The 20308-nt window shown below is 50.0% G+C and overlaps 5 protein-coding genes across 5 annotated transcripts; 2 read left to right on the forward strand and 3 right to left on the reverse strand.

The window, feature by feature from the left end:
* Positions 1-77: 77 nt before the first annotated feature.
* Positions 78-12756, reverse strand: LOC120457396 (fasciculation and elongation protein zeta-2). Its single transcript, XM_039644966.1, has 5 exons — positions 11685-12756; positions 1795-2264; positions 1523-1738; positions 1364-1453; positions 78-1290 (listed from the first exon to the last, which is right to left on the reverse strand). Exons 1-5 carry the CDS (start codon positions 12242-12244, stop codon positions 1208-1210), a joined length of 1419 nt encoding a protein of 472 aa, XP_039500900.1. The 5' UTR covers positions 12245-12756; the 3' UTR covers positions 78-1207.
* A 215-nt stretch (positions 12757-12971) lies between these two features.
* On the forward strand, positions 12972-15097 carry LOC120457395 (cyclin-L1). The gene is made up of 3 exons (XM_039644965.2): positions 12972-13681; positions 13757-14569; positions 14654-15097. Exons 1-3 carry the CDS (start codon positions 13092-13094, stop codon positions 14937-14939), a joined length of 1689 nt encoding a protein of 562 aa, XP_039500899.1. The 5' UTR covers positions 12972-13091; the 3' UTR covers positions 14940-15097.
* LOC120457397 (DNA damage-regulated autophagy modulator protein 1) lies at positions 14970-16598 on the reverse strand. Its single transcript, XM_039644967.2, has 4 exons — positions 16304-16598; positions 16091-16212; positions 15591-15978; positions 14970-15522 (listed from the first exon to the last, which is right to left on the reverse strand). Exons 1-4 carry the CDS (start codon positions 16366-16368, stop codon positions 15357-15359), a joined length of 741 nt encoding a protein of 246 aa, XP_039500901.1. The 5' UTR covers positions 16369-16598; the 3' UTR covers positions 14970-15356.
* Positions 16599-17884: 1286 nt separating this feature from the next.
* LOC120455398 (tRNA (guanine-N(7)-)-methyltransferase) lies at positions 17885-19011 on the forward strand. Its single transcript, XM_039641535.2, has 4 exons — positions 17885-18125; positions 18181-18592; positions 18655-18756; positions 18823-19011. The coding sequence occupies exons 1-4, from the start codon at positions 17974-17976 to the stop codon at positions 18925-18927; spliced, it is 771 nt and encodes a 256-aa protein (XP_039497469.1). The 5' UTR covers positions 17885-17973; the 3' UTR covers positions 18928-19011.
* On the reverse strand, positions 18897-20303 carry LOC120455396 (RNA 3'-terminal phosphate cyclase). The gene has a single exon (XM_039641533.2). The coding sequence runs from the start codon at positions 20087-20089 to the stop codon at positions 19004-19006; it is 1086 nt and encodes a 361-aa protein (XP_039497467.1). The 5' UTR covers positions 20090-20303; the 3' UTR covers positions 18897-19003.
* Positions 20304-20308: the final 5 nt, after the last annotated feature.

Here is a 20308-nt window from a genome sequence, read left to right on the forward strand (position 1 = left end):
TACCGATTAAGTAGTGGGTATGATGGGCAATGGATCATACTAAAAAAGAAGAAAAAGAAGAGCACTGTGCGCCTGACTGAGTTTTAGCTATTATTCGATTTATTTGTAATCATAGTTATCATTAATCATTAGCGTTTTATTTATGCTTGTTTGGTAAAAGTAAATAACACAGCGTTTTCTATGCAAATTAAAATTAAATTTGTGTTTCCTCCTCCCTCCACTCACATTAAACAATTGTTTTGAACAAAACAGAACGCGTTTTATGGCCTCGTAAACAATAAAAATGAGTAAATTAGGCGTAGTAAACTTAAAGCGAAGCGAAAACAATTGCTGCCACTGATTCTGATTCTGGTTCTGATTTTGCTTCTACTTCTGAGTTTGATGCCATCTCAAAGCGATATTTGCATGTAAATTGCACTCGGAACACATTTCGAAACGGCGGATTCTCCAGGGACTGCAGGCCACACACACCTCTTATGATCAAGTTACATATATATTACATACAAGTTACTTATTGTAAAACCTAGTGATTGGCTGCCGAAGCGAACTCACAGATTAGTTCGATCGCAGAAAGCTGGGCGAACAAAATGCAAGCTGTGTATCGTTTTAGATCTGCATATTTCACATATAGACGAAAAGTTGACGCTGCACCGCCAGGCAGACTGGCAACTTGCAACTGGCAACTTGCAACTTGCAACTGACAACTGGCCTAGTTGCATTTACCATATATATTTAAGCTTAGTTGGAGTCGGCTCTATAACAATGCGGATGCTCCTTAAAGAGAAAGAGAAAGAGAGGTGGCGGAGAATTGAGTATTATTGCCATGGGAGGACTGGCTGAGTTCTTCGGGCGCGCTCTCCGCAAATATTTCGTTATATATATGTGTATATATATGTGTTACATGTATATTTTGTTGCATATTTTGTTCTGTCGGGGATCGGGGCCGGGAAAAGGACTCTGTTGACTCCAGAAGAGTCCTCACATTGGACAGAGTCCTGGCGCTCTCCCGTTTACGTGGATTGCATTTAAACAATAATTTAAAGTACGAACTAATCATTAAGTTATGCGTGTTGTGTTGTGGTGTGGTGTGGTTCGGTGTCTATATGCAAGTTGTATAGAGAGATGTACGGCTCAATTGTATAAACACAGACGTAGAGATAGAGCGACAGCTGGGTTCCTGCACCGCAGCGACTACCGCTTATAGCGTTTATGTGGGGCACAGCACCTTCAGGATGTAGTCCGTGAGGAGGGCCGGAACCGTCGGGCTGTCCTCGTTGATGGCCTTGAGAACTGCAAGAGATCGGAAGGATTCGACATTAGAGACATATGTTTAGGATGTTTAGCACGCCATGGGTACACTCACTCTTGATCAGGACCTGCAGTGACTGGTTGTTGGGCGTGCCGTTCTCCAGGTGATACGGAATGACGGTGGTCAAGTACTTGGGCTCGGGACCTGCATAAAAAGGGGCAAAGCAATGTTAGTTGTGAACGTACACCAAGTATTTGGAATTGCGAAACTCACCCTGGAACTTGCCACGCTTCTTCTCCACATGGTACTGCCGCCGTTTGTTCTGAACGGCCAGGAGCAGCGAGATGAACGAGTTCTTCAGCTCCTTCTCGAACTCCAGCTCGTCGCGCAGGGCCAGCTCGTTGATCAACGTCTCGCTCAGCTCCTGGATGAGCACCTCCATCTCCATGTACAGCTCGTTCAGCTGTGTCGTGGTCAGATATTGCAGTTCTGCAAGGGAAAGAGTATGTTAGCTATGATCTTAACTGGCATTTAGAGTTGCTTACTTTCCGCATAGAGGGGGGCGCCCAGCACCTCTCGCGCCTTCTCGATCACCTCCGAATCGCAGGTCTCCGGCTCGTCCAGCGGGCTCTCGGCCTCGTCCATGATGTCGTCGATCTCCTTGATCACCTCCTCCACCGTCTTGATCGGCTGGTCGTCCATGTCCCCGTTCAAGCCGTTGAGTATGAGGGCGTGCATGTCCAGATCGTTGGCCACCGCCTCGTCCTCGCTGGTCAGATCGTTGAACTCATCGCCCGGAGTCTGGGCATCCAGCCCGGCACCCGAACCGTTGGTGTGTGGATACGCCTGGTGGCTCTGGTTGTGCAACTGCTGCTGCTGGTTGCGGGCTTGCTGCTGCTGCTTCGTGTGGTTCTGGCCCAGATTCAGGGTGGGCATGTGCATCTGACGGGTGTACGACTTGGACCAGTCGATGGGCAGAATGTTGCCAAAGTTTCCTGTAATGGTCCACCACATTCTGCAAGGGAAGAGCGTTTCAGATCATGACATCGTAAAGAACATGACTATATATTGAGTTATAATGTAGTGATGGCATGAATAACCAAATCAGCCCAGAAAGTACTTCCCATAAATGCAAGCGAAAGAAACGCCATTTATTGCAGTGCCCTGGCAGGCAGTAATGAGTTTTTTCCTTTCATCATTCGCCCATTCTTTGCATAGCTCTTGGCACCTCCTTGCCACCTCCTTGCCACACTCGGCACCAAATGTTTCATGTACTTGTCGCCACCCACCAGATCCGTTGAGCCAGAGAACTGGCACACTAAACCGCAAAGTGCCTCCCGCCTTTCGGCTCACGGAAGCCTGGCCAGCTGACAAATTGCCCCATGCACGTTGTTTCCAAAGATAATGAGGCAGTTGCAGTTGCAGTTGCATCTCGGATTTGGGGGGGCCATTTCCAGAGGGAGGATTTGAGAACCGCCACAAGTGAGTTCCGAACGATAGTTCATTTCTTCACTGAGCAGTGAGTGCTCAATGCGAATCTGATAGTGCGTTTGCAGATAGTTCACTGTAATCTATACCACGCCTCCTTCAGTTGCCTTGGCTTTGTCATTGGCATTGGGCCCACATTGGCTGCCAGTAGAACCGACTTGTTCGCCAGTCAGACGGAGTCAGTCAGTCTGCTGTCTGCTGTCTGTTTTGAGTGCGCTGGCACAGTTGCTATCGAATTTCATGATCACTGGCAATCATTTAATTGCCTCTTGTCGGCCACGGACTCCACTGGATTCCCATCCCATGCCATTCCATCCCATCGCCCATAATTATTCATGCTCTACATTGCCAGGCAATTGAGTGCACTTTGCTGATTGTTCGAAGATGATTCACTGCAAGTGCGGGCGAATAAGTCGAGGGGAATAATCGGAAGTGAAGTGACTACCTGCGGTGGTCATACAGCTGCGGTACGCACTGTACCCCCACCAACGAGTATAGTGTGTAGATTCGCGTAGTGTATCTCGGCTGTATCTCGGTGCGGAATGTGTCGAGGCCGCCATGAAATGTGTGTACATATACATAATACGAATGCTCTACGTGTCGCTGGTGTGGGCAACACTTTTGGAGCTCGCAGACGAGGGGGCGGACAGATTGAACGAATGACCAAATGAACGAATGAATATTTAAACTGCCATCAAAGCGAACTAATTACGGAGCACTCACTCCGCCGCTCGACAGACTCTTTCGATGGATCCGGAGCCGGCTAATCAGCTAATCGGAGTCGGAAATGTAATGGCTACCAAGTGAAATCATACGCACTAAATTGACACATCGCTTTTTGAGTCGGAGAAGTGGAGAATTCAGGTCAGTTTGGATGAGTGGTCGGTGCCCGGAAATAATCGCAGGGCTGTAACCTCGTTCTACTCACTGCTAGAATGTTTCAAAATAAAGTGTGATCACTGCCAGCGCACAATAATTATGATACCAGCTTGGTTGCTACTCGGTGCCCATCTCTTCCAGACTTCCCACTTCCTTATCGCGGACAAGCAGAGTTCAGATTGCAGGCCCCACTCCCTGGTCTTTCCATTCCCTCGAATTTCCCGACATTCCCGAGTTTCCATCATTTCCATCATCGCCTCGGGCAATTAGTGGCCAGACTCACTCGCACCCATCGGCAATTACAATTACGAGGCCACTTTATCATCCGCGCAGATGGGATCTACCCTGACCACCCATCGCAAGTGCACCCGACCACTTTTGGCATTCGGAAGCTCATCTCTTGGCCAGCGGTGACCCCGACCCGATAGTTCGTGGCATGCCACACTCCGCCAGTGCGGCAGTGGCATTGGAATATGAGTTTTTAGAGTGCCTCGCCGTTCGACAATTAGCAGTTTGGGTCTCGAAAATCGGCACACGAGACATGAGCTCATCGTTTAGTTCATCATCATGTTTAATAACAAGTGGGTTGGGCGGAGTTGCCCGCACCGACGACTGCAATGCTCTTACGCTTCTTCTCACTACACTAACATGTGGTAATTAGGCAAGCAGACGAGCAAAAGTTAGGGTAAAACACAAAAAAACCGAAAGACGAATAACGAAATGCACAATTTTTGTTGATGAACATTTATCATTTGATATGGAAATGACAATATTTTAATGAATTTTAATTGCGTGTACTTAGATAAGCAAATCAACAACTTGTGTTTCCAGCGGATGAATCAGCGCCGCTCATGATGACGATGATGAAACTGTCCAAGTGTCCCCCTATTATCCACTTCCCCCCTCTCCTTTCACTTTCGCCCAATTGGCTTCATTCCGCCCACGCGGTGCTGACTGTTTTCCTCTTTCTCTGCGGTTTTCAAATAATTGTGCTCGGCATTTCTGGGCGCTGCTGCTTCTTCCTGACTTTCAGTGTTGTGTGTGTTGTATGTGTTGTATTTCTGTGTTGACTCCCCAGCAAATTGAAAATGCATAGGAAATTAATTAGTTGGTGGGCCACTGCCACTGCCTCTGTGCCGCGAACAATAAAGAAATAACTTTCTAAAACGGTTCGATGTCTTGTTATAGCACTAAAGCATCCAGAGGGATCCAAAGCAGCAGCTTTGGGAGTAATAATGAAATATATTCAATTGCTATAAAATCTAAATCTTCTGAATCTTCTAAATCTTCAGAATCTTTTGAATCTTCTGAATCTTCGACCCAAGAGCACTTTTACAGTTAAAATTACGGGTAGTAAAGGCTAGAGAGCGGACCCTATCAGGTTTCTCAAGCGTTTTAGCATTTCAAATGTAGCACTTGTTTCGACGGCTATTGTTGTCTTCATGTTGTTGTTTCGGTGTTTGGTGTTCGGTGTTTGTTGTTCGGTGTTTTGAGGTTCGTTCACACGTAGTTTCACTCAACCGCAACGCGCTGTACAATCGCACTCTTCATTTTCGGCAACTTGCACTCGGCGGAACTCGGAAAGCCAGACTACTGGATACCCTGTAGTAGGCGGCACTCAATCGCCTAAGATAGCTGCCTAAGATAGATAATCTAAGATATATATATATACTCTATAAACTATTTCTCTCAGTGCAACCCGCTGAGGGGGCGGGCTGGCAGCCAATCGACTGCGTTTGGGGTGTTAGCTATTTGCTGTTCGCCGTGCGGAGTGTGAAAGTTTTCGCTGCCTCCCTTCCCTTCCCTTCCCTTCACTTCACCTTTCTCCTCTGCCCGGGAAGCAGCGGGGTGGGGTGACCCTGTGCCGCTTATTTTCCATTTCCATTTTCCACATATGAACACACACAGCTGGGGGCATCAAACTAGCACCCGCTGCCGCTTACCTGCTCAAATTTTAGATCACCAACTGCATTTTGCTAAAACAAAACCTGGCATTCGAGCTAAGCCTGGATTTGGCCAGACTTTGCTTTTTGAGGCTACACTATTCATTTGGACGCTGCTGTACGCGTTTACTGCGACAGAAAATACAACAAATACAGCAAATAGGTGGATAGAAAAATGCCACCGCAAACTAAAACACACACTTGCAGCGTTAAAAACTAAAATAAAATGAAAACAGCCGCCAGCAAGGTGGGAAAATCATGTCTTGCACACTTCAAAGCGTTTCTAATTTTAGGCCGTTCACACTTTGCGTTGGCACAGGAGCCGCATAGCCTATATAGTCGATCCCAATTCACATCGAGCTGTGTGTTAATGGACTGTGCGGTTTTGGATGCGATGGGGTGCCGAATCGGGGACATCGGCGACAAGAAGTTTCCTTTGGTTTGGTTTGGAGCTCATTTCACGGGTGGGTTTTTTTGTAAAACATTCCCGGCATTTCACACACGATTAGAAAACATGCAAGTTAGTACAAGTATCTGTAAGTGATCCATAAACAGTGGACACTTCATGACGAACGCTCATCGATGCCAGCTAACACACATGGCCATCTGAACAAAACTGAAATTAAAACAAACAGTGTGGAGTTTAAGCGCGAGTTGCCATTTCGCATTTGGTTGCGTGCTTGGGCAAAATCAATTTATAATTAATCTGTATAAATAGGCCATTAGCATTAACAAAACGCGCTAGAGAGAGAAACTGGGCAATGTCTATATCTATGTCTATGGCTTCGGTCTGGGGTCTGGGGTCTGGCCATCGGCCTCCATGGCAATTTTCATCTTCATCTTCATCGTCAGCTTTGCTCCGAAACCGCAGAGGGAAATGCTGCCAGTTATGTGGCCCACAAACAGATAACAGCAAAAATGCAAACAAAACAAAACGAAACGAAACCAAAGAGCACACATACATACATGTCGCTTATAGCAAATATACACTGTGGCACAGGTACAGAACTACGGTACAACATAGCGAGCGAAGCGACGATCGGAGGAGTCCATTCCAAGATCTTTAGGCACAATGGCATGCCATGACTTCGAACCTCAAGCCAAGCAGAATGCTTATACACGAGCTTGCCTGTACAGTGAACACTTTCCACAGATGTCAGACAGTTGCCAGAACGAGTTATTGAAGCTAAGAGCAGACAGTCGCCCCCGCTGGCGACGGGCTTTGTTAAGCTGGCTTCAAGGACCCTTGGAGTGCTTCTCTTGCCATCTATCTCGCTAGGCATCCACTGGAGCATCCTTGGCGCTTCCCTGGCGCACTTCCCACTCCAACTCCCACTCCGCTCAATGTCAGCGTCTAATGCAGCTATGTACACATGCAGTTGCAGTTGCAGATGCCGATGCAGTTGCAGATTCCGTGGCAGGACTCAGCCCAATTATACAACAGCTGCCTTCAACCCCCAGCTATGGCCCCCGTTCCCGTTCTCCGGGCCTTGTCCTTGACTGTGCTCCAAACGTTGTTTTGCTTGCCGATGATGTAATGCGGCTGGCCTGGCTTAGTCATCAGATACAGTATCTCTTCGATGGCAGTCAGACAATTCTAATATTCGAATGGCGCCGAAAACAGTGCCCGGAACGGTGGCAAGATGGCAAAGTGGCACAGTGGCTCCATAGCTCCGTGGCAGGTTGAGCGAGGTTAGGTCGCCAATTAGCATTAGCATTCGGGGGTGTACTGCTACAGCTGGGCGCCCAGTAGGCGGTGGTGGCCCGTGTCCCCGGGCGACGCCTCCAAACAAATGCCCAAGAGGTGAACGTCCTTTGGCCCCGTCGCTGGCAGACTGCCGTCCACCCTTCGCAGGAAGGGCAAGAAGTGGTACTCGTCCACCCCCCTAAATGCATTCGGATTGATAAGTTCCTAGCGCCGCAGCCCTGCTAGCCGCAAAACACGCATACGACATGTTGTCGGCATGACTCATCCAGCGGATACGGAACCACCCGGGTAGTATGGTAGTATTTTGGTATCAAAGTGCTCGAATTGAAAGCACTAAAACTATAAAGCTCCCTGTGCACAAGCTGTGCTGTTGTCCTCATGCGCCACTTACATCAGAGGGCGGTTACGTCGTCGCTAGGCCGTGTCCTGTGTCCTGAGTCCTGTGTCCTGTGTAGCAACCCCAGGCAATCATCCCCTGCCGCAGTGCCATCTGATTATTTATAGCGGGGACCTGCTAATTGATTACCATGCAGTTCACTGGCTGCCCTGCGGCCCAGGACCACGAAGGAAGCCCGATCCTGGCTTAGCCTCGCTCTCGCCCTCGTCCAGTGGCCAGTGGCCAGTGGCCAGTTGCCAGTCAGTGATCCCAACCCGCAGTGAAATCAAGTCTCGATTTCGGGTGCCAGGCCAAGTAATGCCAAGTTGTCACAGTGGAGCTCTCCCAGAGCCCAGAACTGATTCCACGGTCGTAGAAGGCCGCAAACTGGTTAGCTGGTTGCCCAACCAACTGCCAATTAAGAGCAATCAACGCGTCGGCCAGATGAGTTTGCTGATGCAAGTGCTGGCCCGGCATTGCGTGTGGTCAATTAATAGTCGAGTGCTTTAATCGATCTGACTGCAGATCGTTAAGATCGCTAAGATCGCTTAGATCACGCAACGCGATCAGCGAAGCAGCAGAGCACTTGGTCAAGCGATGCAGCTTTTGGCATTTGCCATTTGCCACAAATGGCTGCGAACGAGTTTCGGTTGTCTGGTTACGCAGGCCATTACGAAGCTGCTGATCCCCGACGACCTGCGAAGGCATCTAGATGCTCCCAAAACTGCCTGCAGTTCGCAGTTCGCAGGATGCAGGTCGTTGAACTCCGATGCGGAACAGGAATCGAACGGCTCTGGAACACTGGACGTGGCGCAAAAGTGGGTCGCCAGCAACAAGCCGATTATGAGCGAGAATCAGCATGGTCAGCTAGCTTTTTGGGGCCGGTTGGGGCCGCAGTAGCCGCACCGGAAGAATGCTGGCCATATGGAGCGCGTTTTATCGTCGTGCCTGGCATATGGTTATATGGTCATATGGTCAGCTCCACTGGCAATCGTGCCTGCACTGCGCAGTGCGAATTACGCCTTGGATAAAATTATAAAAGTAGCATTACTTATTCACTCGACCAAGGGCCATAATCGGTTTGCTTGACGTGGTTGCATGCTGCATGTTAAAGACGCCACACTTCCAATTCCACTCTTGTTATCCTGGAGTCGTCGTTCTTCTTCTTTCTCTTGCGAAGTGGCCGCCAAGAGCCTTTCCGTGCTGACGCAACTTTGGCGCTCGAACTTTTCCGAACTTCGTCCTTGGAGCAGCTGCCACTAATCAGAGCGGAATGCAGTTGAAAACTTGGCCACCGACGAATGGCGTTGCGGGGTGGCAAAGGGGGGGATGGTGCCCAGGACAGTGGGAGCGGCAGTGGAACAATGGAGCGACCTTCGGCCCGGCAAACCCACTCAGCAGCAAGCCAACTTTCCATGGAATCACCAGTGAATAAGGTAAATATTGACAACTGGCGTGGATGGCGCGTTTGGTGCGCCAACACACAAGAGCAGACCATTGGCACCCAGCACCGGGGGTCGAAGGCGCGATACCCCGCGCCCCACACACTTCAGCACTTCTCCGATTAAATAACCAATTCGATGGGATTCGATTATGAATAGCGCAGTGCACACATAGGTGCCCCAAAAGAGAGCAGTGCCTGCCACGTAACTCGACCCGCGCTCTCTCTTCTTCTCTTACTGCGACGCGTTAAAGTGTTTGACAAGTCATCATGCCGCGATACCCTCTTCCCCGGAGAGCAAGAGCGAGAGCGGGAGAAGAGGCAGTGACAGTTCGTGTGGGGCTAAAGAGAGAGAGGGGCAGCAGAAAGAGAGGAGGGCATCAGAGAGAGAGTGGTGGGCAGCAGAGAGAGATGGGGATGCAGTGAGAGTGAGGGGCAGGGCACTGGTGGAGAGGGGACAAGGTGACAGCGGTGGCAATGAATACCCATAAAATGAAAAACAAAGAACGCAATTAAGACAAACTGCATCAGAGCGAACGACTTTGGCTGACTGCGCTGCTGCAAAGTTTCGCTATCTGTACACGCTTCCAGGCTTCGAGGCTTCCAGGATTGCGAACTTCCAGGAGGCACATCATCTGCATACAGCTTCAAGAGGAATTGCAAAGCAGGGGCAAGAGCAAAGAGTTATTCATGCAAACACACAGCTATGTTTGTAAACACACATATGCATGCACAAGTATGTATGTATATGTATGATTATTCATTTCATTAGTGCAAAATCTGGAATTTCAATCAGTGTGTCTAAATTCGTCAAAATATTTTGTACACGCATGTGGCTCTAGATAATTGAATACAGTGAGCACACGCGCTAGAATCAATACTACCAAAGTAGTAGTAGTACAAAGCGTGCCAAAAAATTATTTTAACAAAGTCGGTCAAAAAGTGATTTGGTTGGATAGTATTGGTAATTGGGAGTATAAAAATGTAATTCTTTTAACTTTCTGACCATTTTAGCCAAGCTATACCGAAAATACCAATCGTTAATATTGAATTTTTGCTAAAAATCGTTTTTCTGTTTTTTTGGAATTCTAATATCAGTATTTTTATCACAGCATTCGAAATATTGGTCCAAATATGAAATGTCATACCTCGTTGAGCTCGTAATTAAATTTCCAATCGAACTGTGTTTTCAAAAAAAAATTATATTTTGTTCACATTTTTTGCAGTTTTTGATGATGGTACAAAAAATGCGAAAAAATGGCCAAAAATAATTTTAACAAAGTTGGTCAAAAAGTGATTTGGTTGGTTAGTATTGGTAATTAGGAGTAACAAAAACTGTGATTCTTTTAGCTTTCTGACCATTTTTAGCCAAGTTATACCAAAAATACCAATCGTAAATATTGAATTTTTGCTAAAAATCGTTTTCTCAGGCCTCGTAATTGAAATCGAGAATTAATTAGTTGTGCATAGTGCATCTTAGCGACTGCCCTCTGTGTTTTTATTTATTTGCGCAGGATGTGAGTGAGTATTCGCGCTCGTAAACACACACACACACATCGCGGGTGTGCACGCGATTATCAAATTTATGGCTGATGTCAGCCGAGAGGGAAAGAGAGGGAAATACATCTATACATCTATATAGTATTATTGTTTTCCCTTCTCGCTGGACTTGCATTCCGCACATCTAAGTCTCCGGATCTCCGTAGTACCGGAGTACCAACCAATCTCTTCTCAGCACGCTCCAAGCTCGTATCCAAATCCACATTCAAGTCCACCCGAAACCCCATTCCGCCCCTCCCCCTACTGGCCAATGCTCCGTGAAGTGTTTATCTGGCCACTGGACGTAATATGATTTATTGCCCCCACTCTCTCGGTGATTGCCGCTTCCTCGACATAAGTGGATCAGCGTTACAATGGCGGTACGACTGCCATCCACATTGGGGGCCCAGTTGCATCCGCGGCGAGGCGCAACAGTCTTGGAAAACCCAGATGAAAACAGCGAGCAGCGAAAACTCCTGCCTACCACTTTTATCGATCCAACAAGAAAGCAACTAGCCAACCAACACCAGCCACCCACCACCCACCCCTCGCGGTTCGGGCAGGATTACGTCGTTATGTGGCGCCGGGCTGGAACAGCCAGCCAGGGGGCGGAGCGGGGTGGGTCGGCCGGGATCAGGGGTCAGGGGTTACGGGGTAGCGGTCCGAGCTCGGGGCATGCGCACTCCGAACCCCCAGCGTCGCAATAGACACGAAAGCAGAAAACAGCACTAAAACGCATTTTACATAACTATAGGATTGGATAGGAGGATTGTATCATGCGGCATCCTTACTCCGGCACTGCCTTCGAGTGCCCGGGTAACATGATGTAGCTCTACCAAAAGCCACCCCCAATGGTCCCAATCTATAAGTGCCTATAACATGACATCAGACATTTGGAAAAAAAAAAGCAACGCCAAAGGCCATGCCTCCATTTTAATTATAATTCACCAACAATTAATCTGGTAATTTATTTCCGAGATAAAGGAGCCTCCCATTGCTTGTTTATAGGAACCAAACACTTAACAAAAGGTTAACTAGTGGATAGCTACTGGTGTACTTACTGGCATTCGTTCATGATCTCCTCCTGGCTGCGCACCTGCACCGGAGCCAGCTCCTCGACGTTCTCCTCGTAGTTGCCGAAGCACTTGGTTATCTTTTCGTCGAACGTGTTGACCAGGTCCTCCAGACTCCCGCCGAAGGTCTCCGTGAAGTTGTCCACATGATCGCCGGCGGCCAGGGAGCGCTTCTCCAGACCGTCGAGACCAACGCCGGCACCCTCGCCTGGCACCAATCCCACATCGGACAGTCCGATTTCTATGAGCGACCCGCCCTGCAGCGTATTGCAATTGGGGCTAATGGAGCCAGCTCCTCCTCCCATCACTCCTCCTCCTCCACCGTTCTTGCTTACGTGCGCATCGCGTACCGCGTCCTCCAGGAGTCGCAGCTTGGCCGCATCCGGCTTGCCGCCGGAGGAGGAGTCCTTCAGATTCAGGTTGAGCGTGTCGTTTAGGGCATTCTGACTCGAGATGAAGTCGCAGCCGCCCCACTCGTCCGTCTCCTCGAACTTTGCCAATGGAGCCTCGAATTTAAGCTCGGCCATTTTGGTGCCGAGGTCACGCATGGCACGCGCAAAAGGATTCACTCAAGGATTCGGAGGAGTCCCCTTCCGATTCCGGTTGGACTTTGGGGGCAGTCTTCACTAGCGCGCTTCCCTTTTCCTCCTTCAGAACACAAGTTCCTCCTGACTTTTCCGGACTGGCTGCAAAAAACTTTGCAACCCCTAATTCGGCTGGTTTCTTGGGGGTTGAGCGGGTGTTGAGCGGGGCTTTCGGCGGGGAAAATGCCCCGGAATACGAAACACGAAACACCAAACACGGAACACTCGACTCCGTGAAGCTGCGGTTCGGGCAATTCCAATTGGACTTGATCCGCTTGCCCAGCGTTCGACTTGCTGGCTGGTTTGCAGGCTGTCTGTCTGATATGACTGATCTGCTCACGAGCACAATAAACACCAAACAATAAAAAAAAATAAATCACACTGGCACTCAGACGCGATTGCTTATGTTTTGTTTCTACAATTTGCGTTTTAGCGACTTGCGACCGTACTGCTTGCCTTCAACTAATCAACTAATTTCGACTGAGAGCGGTGTGACCAGAAGCGGATTTCCTTAAAATACTATTTTAGGTGTTATTTAGTACATTAGACTGTGCCATTACGTGGCAATGCCTGTTTAGTCGTTACACAACCCCTTATTTGGACACAAACCACACTCGGTATTTTTATCATTTTGTGGTATAATTTAGGGAGTTATCGAAATCAACTTGGTGGCAGCGTCGACGATAACAGTTAAATATCAAATTACGCCTGTTATCGGTTAAATTATCAAAAAGAAAGTGCAAATTAAGAAATAAAACACAAATATAGACGCATTTCTTGGTGAACCGCGCAACGTGGACTCCGCGCACGAATGGCCACCCGTGGGGCCGGCACTGCTGTGGTCCACACAACGGTGACAGCCACCGCGCTGACGGTGGAGACGATCACCAATGTGCTGACCACGGTGACCTCGCTCCACTCGAACAGCGTCAACATCTCAAACAACAACAGCAGCAGTGGAGCGGCCCCGGGGACGGATGCGGCCGTCGGTGATGCAGGGGGCGTGGCAGCGGCACAGGCGGACACGAACAAGCCTATCTATCCGCGGCTCTTTAACCGCATCGTGCTGACGCTGGAGAACAGCCTGATACCGGAGGGCAAGATAGATGTAACGCCATCCAGCCAGGATGGACTGGACCACGAGACGGAGAAGGATCTGCGCATCCTGGGCTGCGAGCTTATTCAGACAGCGGGCATTCTGCTGCGCCTGCCGCAGGTTGCCATGGCCACCGGCCAGGTGCTGTTCCAGCGCTTCTTCTACTCGAAGAGCTTCGTGCGGCACAACATGGAAACGGTGGCCATGAGCTGCGTGTGCCTGGCCTCCAAGATCGAGGAGGCGCCGCGACGCATCCGAGATGTGATAAATGTGTTTCACCACATCAAGCAAGTGCGGGCCCAAAAGTAAGTGCTTTCCTTGGCTTTCATCCAAGCACCTAACACCCAATTATCACTACTTGCGCTTATCTCGTCCTGCAGAGAAATCTCGCCCATGGTGCTGGATCCGTACTACACGAACCTGAAGATGCAGGTGATCAAGGCCGAGCGACGCGTCCTCAAGGAACTGGGCTTCTGCGTGCACGTGAAGCATCCGCACAAGCTGATCGTTATGTATCTGCAGGTGCTGCAGTACGAAAAGCACGAGAAGCTAATGCAGCTCTCCTGGAACTTTATGAACGACTCACTGAGGACGGACGTCTTTATGCGCTACACACCAGAGGCGATTGCATGCGCCTGCATCTACCTGAGTGCCCGCAAGCTCAACATACCTCTGCCCAATAGCCCGCCGTGGTTTGGCATTTTCCGGGTGCCCATGGCGGACATTACGGATATCTGCTACCGCGTTATGGAGCTCTATACACGTTCCAAGCCGGTGGTGGAAAAACTGGAGGCCGCCGTGGACGAGCTGAAAAAGCGGTACATTGATGCGCGCAACAAAACGAAGGAGGCCAACACACCGCCTGCTGTAATCACCGTGGATCGCAACAATGGCTCGCACAATGCGTGGGGTGGCTTCATCCAGCGGGCTATCCCGCTGCCCTTGCCATCGGAAAAGTCGCCGGAGAAGGATTCTAGGTCACGTTCGCGATCCAGGACGCGCACTCAGTCGCGCACACCTCGCTCCCGCTCACCCAGGTCCAGGTCTCCCAGTCGCGAGCGCACCAAGAAGTCCCACCGCAGTCGATCATCCCGCTCGCGTTCCCGGTCGCCGCCGAAGCATAAGAAAAAGTCGCGTCACTACTCAAGGTCGCCCACGCGCTCCAGTTCGCCGCACAGCAAGCACCGGAAGACGTATGTACTCTAACGCACTAAGGAACTGGGTAGATTTATAACTTATATAACTTATAACCATTTGTATTACTTACCCCGCTTTAGGAAATCCTCGCGAGAACGCTCTGAATATTACTCCAAGAAAGACCGGTCTGGAAACGCAGGCAGCAGCAATAACCTAGGCGATGGTGACAAGTATCGCAACTCCAGCTCCAATTCCGGCAAGCACAGTCGCTACTCCTCGTCGTCGCATCGGAACAGCGGCGGCGGTGGAGACGGAAGAAGCGGTGGAGGAGGTGGTGGCGGCGGAGGAGGAGGCAGTGGAAACCACGGCAGCCGAGGTGGCCACAAGCATCGGGATGGCGACCGCTCCAGGGATCGCAAGCGCTAGGGATTGACAGACAAGCTAAACAAACACTACTTTTTATTTAATTGCTTTTTATTTTACAGATTTACAGATCATTTCTACCGATTAGTTCGATTTAGTAATTCAAATGTGTAATGTAAAACGAACGCGGGTAAACAATAAATGTAACGCAATCAAGCAGCTTTCCGCCACTTGCAACTACTCGATCCCCATCTTTGGGAAACACTTTGCACATATCACAGCAATCCGACAGAGAAAGAGCACCGGAAAGAGAGGGAAGGCAGGCGAGAGGCCGCAAATGCACATCACCCGGACTAGCACGACGTCCTCGAGACCCGTGCTCTTGCCACCTTGGATTGTACTTAAAATGTTGAAGCTGCAGGAACCGCTGGCTACTCCAGACGCCGATCTCTACTCCTATCTAATCTACGAAGGTAAACTCTAAATGGTGGTCGAATAGGACATCAGGGCAATCTGGGGATGCGATAGCGATACGTCGCGGAACTCATTCGTGAAGGAGAGGATGAAGAAGCTGAAGATGGTGGCGATGATCCACTCCGAAATGGAGCTGACCACGTGGAAGTACCAACCGCCGTCCGAGGGATACCTAAAGGGACGAGTCGAGAGCATATACGTAAGTATCTCCCTGATGTATCACCCAGTCTGCAGACCCACCACTTCCGCGGATTCTGTCCCTTGAACAGGATGTGCGACATCACGCCGGTGACCGCCAGCAGGATGAAGAGGATCGTGCAGAACACGGACATGCCCAGCCGCAAGTGGGCGTAAATGCGGGTGCCCGACATGGGGAAGATCAGATACGAGATGAGCGCCTGCATCCAAAAGTACAAGGTGCCGCAGCCAAAGCAGCAGAAGGCACCAATGAAGTGGACAATCCGCACGTTCGTCTCCTGAAAGTTGCCCACGAAGCTGATGCCCAGGCAGGACACCAGTCCGAACCACAGCGCCATTCGGTTCTGGCGCAGCACCGAGACGTCCAGTTCCGGGTGGTGTTCATACAGCTGCAGCACCTGGCGATAGCGCACGTAGATGGTGATTCCCACTGCAAAGCATCAGGCACTTAGTAAGAAAATTCACAGCGCTGCTACCGCGTCTAATCAGTAGATGACTCATCATCTCTGGAGACGAGACGGGATGCCGGGAAAGGGACTCACGCAGAACGCTGCCTATGTTGATAAGCTGGCCGAACACACAGCTCTCCGGCGAGTAGGTGGCCGCATCGCTGATGTAGGGAACCGTGGGCACCACATGCCCCTCCAGCACGGCGAAGATGTATCTGGAGATAAAGGAGAACCGTCCGTCGGTCGGGTCAGTTAGCCCGGTAGATGGGAAACCAAAGTGTACCAACCACACAGTGGCGTACTTACGTGCCGAGGAAGGTGACCTGGAAGATCAGGAACGTGGCCACCGGCAGCAAGTAAACCTGTGACATCGCGAAAGGGAGTGGTGCAGTGGTTGATGCGGGCCGTGGTGGGTTGCAGCACTGGCCACAACAAACGTATCTTATTTAATTGCGCTGCAGTAAACCGAACAAGGGAGCGAAATGTTTGGGTCTCTGGCAGTGCTGCTGCGTCGACTGGATTATAGCTGCTGCTCGGCCGAATTTTAGTATTTTTCAGCCATTGGGGGATTCCTGAAGTGTTTGCATTCGCGCGGTCAGTTTCGATTTTGCCTTGTTTGGTATGATTTCTGAATCTGCGACACCAGGCGAACAGAAACCAGAGTTAGGCGTGCAGCGATCAGCTGATTACTTTTGAGTGCCTTTCTGAGCGATGGGTGCGTGACTTACCCCTACTAGCACGATAGGATGAAGTACTATGAAATTCACAGTTATTTCGGGTATATCGTGCCTAATTCGTGACACGCACAAAAAAACAACCAGTACCCCCACCTCTAGTATGCGCTTAGTTTCAAACTAACTGTTACCTTCCCCTCTTGCTGATTTCCTATTGGTCGAATACTTACAGGAGAAACGTAGATGGCGGCCATCATGAAATTGATCAGCTGTTTTCGTTTTAAGCTGAGCTGTCAGCAGACACCTGCTATGATTTCTGTTTGCCTGGTGTCGGAACGCAAAAACAGCCCAAAAAACCGATCTTGGAACGGGTTGAATTTGAAACTGGACAGAAAAATAGCGAAATTCTCCGCGTTTAAACACCAGGCGAACAGAAACCAGAGTAAGGCGTGCAGCGATCAGCTGATTACTTTTGAGTGCCTTTCTGAGCGATGGGTGCGTGACTTACCCCTACTAGCACGATAGGATGAAGTACTATGAAATTCACAGTTATTTCGGGTATATCGTGCCTAATTCGTGACACGCACAAAAAAACAACCAGTACCCCCACCTCTAGTATGCCCTTAGCTTCAAACTAACGGTTTCCTTCCCCTCTTGCTGATTTCCTATTGGTCGAATAGTGACTGGAGAAACGAAGACGGCGGCCATCATGAAATTAATCAGCTGTTTTCGTTTTTTTTGCGGTGATCAGCTGGCACTTGCTATGATTTCTGATCGCCTGGTGTCGGAAATCGAAAAAACGTGGCTGTTGACCGATTTTGCGGCTGCTGAAGTTGTGAATTTTTTGGCCACAACTTCGGAAATACTGGTCCAAACATGGAGTGCCATACCTCCTTGAACTCGTAATAAAATTCCTCATCTGATGGCATTCAAGGCTGAAAATGTTAAAATTTATCCATTTTGCGAAAAAAATCATGATGATAAAAAATGCGAAAATGGGTAAAAATGTATTTATCGAAATCTCGATGGCAATCGTTTACATGTGTGATTAGCTCTACAAAAAAGTAATTTTATTATTTGTGACGTTTTTAAGCGAAGATATAAACATTCTTATTATAAATATTAGTATTTTTAATGTTTTTTAGTTGAATAAAATTTGAACTGTATGAATGCCCCCAACACAACCGAAACGACCGTCTCAGTATATTTTGGTATATTTTTGTAGTTTTCAAAAGCGTTCGCAACGTGCTGCTGCTTCTCATCTGTGCTGCATTTTATCACTCGCTCTGCTAATTTTCAGTTATGGTGGCCACCGGTGGACAGGCCCAGGACCAGAGCCACAACCAGGAGCCGGATGTGCTGTGCCCCACGTCGGCGGTGACGGGGTTGCCGCAGAAGCGCTACTACCGCCAGCGGGCGCACTCGAATCCCATCGCGGACCACAGCTTCGACTAGTGAGTAGACCACGAAATGCATACAAATCCACACACTAAAGGCTCTGTCCCGTAGTCCTGCTCGCCCGGAGGATGTGGACTGGCGCTCCATGTACCCGAGCATTCAGCAGGGCCAGCAGGTCAGTTTTGCTGACATCGGCTGCGGCTACGGTGGCTTTCTCATCACCCTGGGCGAGATGTTCCCCGAAAAGCTATCCATCGGCATGGAAATTCGCGTCAAGGTGTCCGACTACGTGGTCGACCGGATTGCGGCACTGCGTCGCAAAGGCGCGGATACGGGTGCATACCAGAATGTCGCCTGCTTGCGCACCAACGCGATGAAGTATCTGCCCAACTACTTTGCCAAGGGCCAGCTGGAGAAGATGTTCTTCCTCTACCCGGATCCGCATTTCAAGCGCGCCAAGCACAAGTGGCGCATCATCAACCAGGCTCTGCTTTCCGAATATGCCTATGTTCTCAGGAAAGGGGTAAGTCGCATAATTCCCTGAAAGTGCTCGAAATGCGGATACAACTTTGTGTGCTTACCCAGGGTCTGGTGTACACAATGACGGACGTGGAGGACCTGCACAAGTGGATAGTGGCGCATATGGAGGAGCATCCGCTGTACGAGCGACTTACCGAAGAGGAGGCCGTACGTTATTCGAAACCTTAAACATGCAGCCTAGTCGCACAATAATAATCACGTTTAAACCCACAGAATGCTGATCCCATCACCCCAAAGCTGTACCAGAGCAGCGAGGAGGGCGCCAAGGTGGTTCGCAACAAGGGCGATCATTTTCTGGCCATTTTCCGGCGCCTTTAGGACACGTATATTCTCCATATATGTAAACATTAATTTAAGGTTGTCGTAGAGTAAAGAGATAGAGATCTATCGTTTGTTAAAGCATCTTGTTCAGTTGTCCCAAGCCCTCGCAGGTGACTAGCGTCTGGCCGCCGGGCTCCACCGTCACGTCGAACTTGACGCCCGTCATTTGCTCGGCCACATGGATGGCGGTGCGCGTGTGCTTGGTCAGCCTGCCCGTGCGCATCCTTGAGCGGCCGACGGCCAGGGCCATGTAGATGATGAGCTGGTCTTGCATGTAATCATCAATGCAGATCTCCTTGCGCATATACTCGGCCAGTTGGCACGACGCCTCCGAGCCGAGAACGTGTCCGTCGATCCTCTTCTTGCCCAATGCGGAGGCACCCAGGACAACGCCACCGGTCGTGTTGGCCGTCATCAGGATTCCGGCTCCGTTGTCGCGTGCCTTCTCAGGCGAATGCTTCACCGTCTCGATAGTGCACTTCTGCTCCGGCCACAGACGATGGATCTCACGCTGCGCCGTCTGCTGCATGTCTATCGCAATATTCACGGGCAGGCGGCCGGCGCAGAAGCCCACTCCGCTGACAAAGTTGATGCGGCCGAAATCCATGAATTGTCCGGCATTCAGCTTGGCCACGGGCTGCACGTCCAACTGGCAGGTGCCCTTACCGCGTGGATAGAAGCCGTACTGCTGCACCTTCAGTTCGAAGCCAGCTCCAAAGCGTTTTAGGTTGGGCAGCAGCACCTGCTGCATGTACTCCACCGGGGGAGCAAAAGCCACGTTTGTGCCCCCGGACACAATCAGGCGGGACGAGCGGCCGGCAAAGAGCAGCACTGGTAGAGCCATCTGATAGATCAGAGTGATGCTGGCGGCTGTGCGCGTATCCACGCGATAAGTGTTGTCCAAGATGCTGCGCGGCGTGAACTCCACTTTGGTGGAAAGCAAGAAGTTTCCCACCACGTCCGCATTGGTGATGTCCCGGAGGAGGTCCAACCCGTGCAGATGCTGGTGCGAGAGCCCCGGATTCGGCCGGTTGGCCCGGATTTTCACCACGCGCACCGGCTTGCCCAAAATGCAGCTGAGGCTGAGGGCGTTGCGCAGCGCCTGTCCGCCGCCCTCCAAGTAGGAGCCGTCGATCTCCACAAAGTCGTTGGCGTCCATTTTCCTGCTTTTTGATGCTCAGGGGGTTAACGAGTGCTTTTCTGCTTTCAAGTTGTCAGCCAGTTATGTGACACTACAAGCGGAGCAATCTCAATCACACTGACAATGCCAGGGGTTAAGAATAACAGCTCCATTTCCATTTCACTCCATTGGATTCCAATTGGAACCGGCGCACACATCGGTCCGGGCAGTGTGACCGTCGCTCGTTTGCCTGGAAAC

The sequence above is a fragment of the Drosophila santomea genome, chromosome X, assembly GCF_016746245.2.
Source record: "Drosophila santomea strain STO CAGO 1482 chromosome X, Prin_Dsan_1.1, whole genome shotgun sequence".
Lineage (NCBI taxonomy): Eukaryota > Metazoa > Arthropoda > Insecta > Diptera > Drosophilidae > Drosophila > Drosophila santomea.

Bases quoted from the DNA above. Each gene is read 5' to 3' on its own strand.
- LOC120455396 (XM_039641533.2), bottom strand. From the start codon at position 20,089: ATGGACGCCAACGACTTTGTGGAGATCGACGGCTCCTACTTGGAGGGC.
- LOC120455398 (XM_039641535.2), top strand. From the start codon at position 17,974: ATGGTGGCCACCGGTGGACAGGCCCAGGACCAGAGCCACAACCAGGAG. The intron at 18,126-18,180 runs GTGAGTAGACCA...TCTGTCCCGTAG, and splicing joins GCGGACCACAGCTTCGACTA to TCCTGCTCGCCCGGAGGATG. The intron at 18,757-18,822 runs GTACGTTATTCG...TTAAACCCACAG, and splicing joins GACTTACCGAAGAGGAGGCC to AATGCTGATCCCATCACCCC.
- LOC120457397 (XM_039644967.2), bottom strand. From the start codon at position 16,368: ATGTCACAGGTTTACTTGCTGCCGGTGGCCACGTTCCTGATCTTCCAG. The intron at 16,213-16,303 runs GTAAGTACGCCA...CTTTATCTCCAG, and splicing joins CAGGTCACCTTCCTCGGCAC to ATACATCTTCGCCGTGCTGG. The intron at 15,979-16,090 runs GTGAGTCCCTTT...GATGCTTTGCAG, and splicing joins CAACATAGGCAGCGTTCTGC to TGGGAATCACCATCTACGTG.
- LOC120457396 (XM_039644966.1), bottom strand. From the start codon at position 12,244: ATGCGTGACCTCGGCACCAAAATGGCCGAGCTTAAATTCGAGGCTCCA. The intron at 1,454-1,522 runs GTGAGTTTCGCA...CTTTTTATGCAG, and splicing joins GAAGCGTGGCAAGTTCCAGG to GTCCCGAGCCCAAGTACTTG. The intron at 1,291-1,363 runs GTGAGTGTACCC...GATCTCTTGCAG, and splicing joins ACTGCAGGTCCTGATCAAGA to TTCTCAAGGCCATCAACGAG.
- LOC120457395 (XM_039644965.2), top strand. From the start codon at position 13,092: ATGGCCACCCGTGGGGCCGGCACTGCTGTGGTCCACACAACGGTGACA. The intron at 13,682-13,756 runs GTAAGTGCTTTC...CTCGTCCTGCAG, and splicing joins AAGCAAGTGCGGGCCCAAAA to AGAAATCTCGCCCATGGTGC. The intron at 14,570-14,653 runs GTATGTACTCTA...ACCCCGCTTTAG, and splicing joins CACAGCAAGCACCGGAAGAC to GAAATCCTCGCGAGAACGCT.